This window comes from Sitophilus oryzae, unplaced genomic scaffold (genome assembly GCF_002938485.1).
Source record: "Sitophilus oryzae breed Bouriz unplaced genomic scaffold, Soryzae_2.0 scaffold_811_pilon_pilon, whole genome shotgun sequence".
Taxonomy (NCBI): Eukaryota; Metazoa; Arthropoda; class Insecta; order Coleoptera; family Curculionidae; genus Sitophilus; species Sitophilus oryzae.
Genome location: NW_022147430.1, coordinates 472,642 through 478,059, shown reverse-complemented (window position 1 = coordinate 478,059; position 5,418 = coordinate 472,642). Strand labels below are relative to the sequence as shown.

The 5,418-nt window shown below is 35.5% G+C and overlaps 1 protein-coding gene across 1 annotated transcript; it reads left to right on the top strand.

The window, feature by feature from the left end:
• Positions 1 to 284: 284 nt before the first annotated feature.
• Positions 285 to 683, top strand: LOC115889187. Its single transcript, XM_030909140.1, has one exon. It carries the CDS (start codon positions 285 to 287, stop codon positions 681 to 683), a length of 399 nt encoding a protein of 132 aa, XP_030765000.1.
• Positions 684 to 5,418: the final 4,735 nt, after the last annotated feature.

Below are 5,418 nucleotides of genomic sequence, written 5' to 3'. Positions count from 1 at the left end.
CCTAATAATGCTATATTACAAGTTAGTTGGGTATTTATGCTATATTACAAGTTATGGGGTAGCGGGTAGGCACTTCTTCACGATCCCGGTGGAGGATAGGTCTGCTTCAGGAATGCGCCCCTGCCCACGCAAGTAATGATTTCCTCTACCTCCTTTACTTTAGGGGTAATCATGTCCAAACCCTTTATCCTACCCTATTCCAACCAATTATCCTACCCCATTCCCCTAGCCTCTACCAACCCGCAGGGCTAGCTTGGTAGAGTATAGCCAATTCCCCCTTAACTATGGAAACGTCTTCCAAGATACAGCCCTCAGTCTCCGGCAGCTCAAACTCCCTCGACTATGGTAGCAGCCGAGTAAGGAAAAGAGCAGAGGATGCTAAGAATCCCCAGAGTGGACCAGGCTACCTTAATAGACGAAAACTGCATATTGCCACTTTTAACGTTCAAACCCTGCCAAAGGATGAGAAATTATTGGAATTGGAAGAAAAATTACAACATATAAAATGGGATGTTGTGGGTCTGAGTGAGGTAAGAAGAAAGACCGAAAAACAAATAGAATTGAAGTCTGGGAACCTTCTTTATCATCAGGGAAATAACGAATATGCTCTGGGCGGTGTAGGCTTTCTGATTAACAAGAGACATATTAAGAACATCGTAGACATTGGAAGCATGATAGAATAGAAATAGATATTTTTATGAGAATCTCTCCAAAGCTTTATCAATCAAATCCCAATTTACAATATTAATGGGTGATTTTAATGTTAAAGCTGGATAAAAGAAAGATGGAGCAGAAATATGTGTGGGTACATATGGTTATGGTGAAAGAAATGAGAGAGGAGCGAAAATGATCGAATTCACGCTGTAAAATGGACTATACGTAATGAACACCTTCTTTAAGAAACATCAAAATCGAAAATGGATCTGGGCAAGTCCAGACGGAATTACCAAGAACGAGATAGATTTCATCATGACTGATTGGATGGATAATTAGAGATGTACAAGTATTGGGCGAATTCTCCATAGGAAGTGACCACCGAATAGTTCGAACTAGAATTGAATTCAACCTTAAATCTGAACGAAGAAAAATGATAAAGAAGAGGACCACGAGAAAATGGCAGCTGAAAATTTAGGAGATCTGGAAAGAATGGAAAATATGGAGATCGGAGATATAAATAATCACATTGTAACTATTTTAACAAAGCTATTAAAGAAAATTGTCGTAAAAAAGATAATAGCCAGTACTTACATATGACGCAGAGACACTTACACTGACGAAAAAGTCCATAGAAAAAATCCGTGTAGCCTAACGAGCTATGGAAAGAGCAAGCTTGGTGTATCTCTAAGAGACAAGATACCCAGTTATAAAACAGCGTAAACGAATAACAGATGCTATATATCTGCTTAAAAACTCAAATGGAACTGGGCTGGGCATAATGCCAGAAGAACGGATGATAGATGGACCAAGCTAATACTAGAATGGCGGCCAAGACAGGATGCTCTCAGAAACAGAGGCAGACCTCCGACAAGATGGTCAGATGACTTAAAGAGATTTAGGGAAAACTGGATCCAAGTGGCACAGGACTGAGAAGAGTGGAAAGATTTGAGGGAGGCCTACGTCCAGCAGTGGACACTTCAGGCTGGTTGATGATGATGATGATGATGATGATGACAAGTTAGTTTCTGTAAATTATTTATAAGGAGAAGGAAATAATCAATTTAGAGAAAATATTTTAAAAAGTTGGAGATAAATTAGTATCCATGTGATCTAATTTGTAAACAAATAATGATTGTAGATTATATATTGTATGGGAGGAGGAGAAGTTAATTACCGCAACCTTGTAGATTTATTGTGTTCCTTTTTCTTGAGTTATTATAACTCATCAAACAGAGCCTTGGGGCTTTGACAGACGGTTTTACAGTGGTTAATTCTCCATTTCCGATATCAGTCGTACCGAAGTTTACGGCACGATTAGTTTGTCGTCTTATCGCACTCAGTAATAAGATGTTCTGGTGTTTCCCCATTTTCCTCACAGAATCTGCGTTCGTCGTTGTTTCTTAGCTTCAATTTACTGAGGTGTATATATATTTATTTACAACCACATATGTAATACTGACATTACTGACTTTAAAAAAAATTTGAAAGTGTCAAATTATCTACATTTCTTCCATCTTCCATTTCCCTCACACATTTCCCTAACTCGGTTTTTCTTATTTCTCGTCTTATTAAATTAAGCAAAATATTCTTGTAATATCTTTATTAAATACTTATCTAACATCAACAAAAATAAACAAAAAGATTAACAATAATAATTGAAGATTTTAATACATTTATTTGTTGAAATTAATGGTCAAATTTGACTTATTGTACGCGTTAATCGATATTGTTAAGGGGCCGCCCTGATGATGTGTTTCACTCATTGAGGTTTCACTGCTGCAAAAACTTAACTCCTGACTTGTGCCAGGTCTTCTGATGTCAACGAAAGAAGGTAAAGAGTTTGAATTGCTACAGGAAGACGATGACAACGATGTCGTTGAAGATATCATATTTGCGGTTTTAGTTTGGTTGACTACAGATGTATCCACATAACCCTCAGCCACAGCAGTGGATTTCCATCCCCCTAGACGCTTCAGCTGTAAAATATCAGCTCCGCTATTTACCAGCAACGTAGCCGCTGTTCATCTAAAAGCATGACCTGTGTAGGTTTTTGCATTGGGAAGTTTCTAACAATTTTGTACAGAAATTTAGATATAAAATTATATCCAAAGGGTTGATTTTCCTAATCGATATTTTTCGAAGCTTTTTCTAAATCGATATTGAACAAAAAATCTCTCATTTTTAATATATCTTTTCGTAACTGTATAAATTCTTTCACAATTTCTATACAACTTGTGTTAGTTATCATAAATGATCTGCTCTTATAATTTTTTGTATCGGGAATTTCTATGCAAATTTTGTTTTCTAAGATATCAATATGGGTAGTTTTCATCTTCAGTAGCTCATCACTTCGACATGCGCCAGACACACCTTATAGTAGGTGTATACTGGCGCAACCTAAAACAATGAAAAGAAATATTTAAAAACAGAAAAAGAAAACATTTAAAAAAAAACCTTACTTTAATAGGAAGGAATTCTTGAGGTGCTTTTGTGAAAAAATCCTACAAGTTTTTCTTGGTAAAAATGCTAGACTTCTTTGGCTTAAAACCTACATTTTGGCGTCTTAAAAAAGCGACGAGTTTGTGATATTTTGGTATGTCAGTCTTTTCCCTTAATTTTAGCATTGTCCGTGTCTTGCTGTACGTAGCCCAACGAGTAGATGTCATTTTCTGCCTTGCCATGTCGCTAAAATCTGGCATCAACATTGTCTCCGAAGCAATATTCTTAGCATTTCTTTCGGCACACCATTTTTCGTATACTTTCAATGCTATTTCATATCGCCCCCTACTTTTCTCTGGAAGTAAACTGGCTTCTGCTCTTTTTGCAGCTTCTGTAAGTTCTGGTGGAGTCCCAATATTAAAGTAATCTTCATTATCAGAACTTTCCGACAACATTCTGGCTTTCTATGTTATATAAATTCGAAAAAGCGAACGAGAAATTCAAAACGGTCACTTAGTGGTTTGTTTTGCTGTTCGAAATTTTCGAATAAAATAAAACAATAAATTACCACAATACATCAAAACGCTTTTACTTTTACACTGGACGCGCGTTTCGCTAACCATGTTAGCATCATCAGCAGATGATTATAAACTGAATGAATGTTGGTGTCTCTTTCAGAGAAATATGTTTGTGGTTATCAATTCAAAATTTGTTAAGAAAATGACAATTTTGAATAATAAGTTTAAAAAATTAAAAAGCTCTAAAAACAAACATATTTTCCAGAGAGGCATAAACATAGTAGAGAATCTTTCTTTACAGACTTTTGATAAACAAGAGCTCAGTTTATTAAACAAAGGTTTAAAGTTTGCATTGCCCAACTCTGGTAGCGCTTTGGAGGAAATCGTCGTGGGTGTTGAAACTGCTATTCAGCACTTACCCGAGGCTTCTAAGGTATTTACGTTAAGTGTTTTGGTGTATTGTGGTGATTTAGCGTTTTATTTTGCTGTGTAACACCAAAGGTTCCAACCCTCAACTGTAAATTTTCAAATATTAAATTTTTTTCAAAATAAAATACTGTCCTTATTTTTTAATTAATAATATGGTTGTAAATAAAATAGGATACAACCCTCTGAGGAAAGTTTTCATTATTGTCTCGAAATTTAGTTAATCTCTCGACAGTAATGAAACACTTCCCTCCTCCCCCCAGTATGTAATATACTATTATTGTTCTTACTTCAATCAAGGAAAATCTTTGACTTTTCTCGGTCGTAAGTTCTAAGAATGGATGGATGTTGGATGGTCTCATTCTAGGCCCTTCCAGGTCCATTCTAGGCCCTTCCAGGTCCTTGAGTTCCGCTTAAAGTTCGTCTAATCTGTAAGAAAATAATGATATTAACTTTTAAAGAATGATAAGAGCAGCGCATTTTTAACTGCGACATAAAGAAGCCCAAATTGTAGGTCTATGTTATATTCTCTCATAAAGAGAAATTTTAAATTTAAATTCAACCTATAAAAGTCATTTTAAACCACCATAAAGGACAAAATCAACTTGTATTCGAACACGGCGCACGTGGGAGCTTACCTTAATCGCTATCTTCTCGCACTGTCGCGATACAGCCCCCATTCTTTATATATTCGGATCCTATAAGGTTATTTCGCAAATTGTAGTCGCACCAACGATGGCAATTTATCACGTTCTTTCCCATTTTCGTTAATATCGGCAAATAATGGCACGGAAGAGGGATTTTTTGTTTCCTGTAGCCGTGGAACCGTGTTACATTTATAATATTGAAATGTTTAATGGGGCGAGAAAGCGGTTTTATTACGTTGCAAGGTTCAGTCTTTACAAGGAACATTCATTAATAATATAACATTTTTATTATAAGCTTTTATTTAAAGTGCTGTTAAAACCGTTCGTTGTCGTTCGTTTCATAATAGATATATCTATAAAAAAAGTGTTCTAATTAGTAATAATACTTATACCGTGTGGTGCATCGGAACACGTGACATAGGATATCCCATGTAAATTTTAAAAAGGTCAAATATTATCTCCCCAAATAATTTTATGCAAAAGTTGTATAAGACTTTTTTGAAGAGGCGTTAAAATTGTACCTTTGTCTAGAATTTCGTTTCATTTGAAATAGTAATTTAAAAGTTATTTCCAAAAATCTCGCTTCAAATTACTAAAATTTATAATACGGCCTAGAGAAAGTTACAATTAAAATACCAGCAAAAATGTGATTGTGTCACTGTCAAATTCGATGTCACACTTTGTCACAGATAAAGGAAATCAATTTAGATTGGAAAGCCCGTCAAAATTTT

Coding starts and splice junctions, on each gene's coding strand:
- LOC115889187 (XM_030909140.1), top strand. CDS start 285: ATGGAAACGTCTTCCAAGATACAGCCCTCAGTCTCCGGCAGCTCAAAC.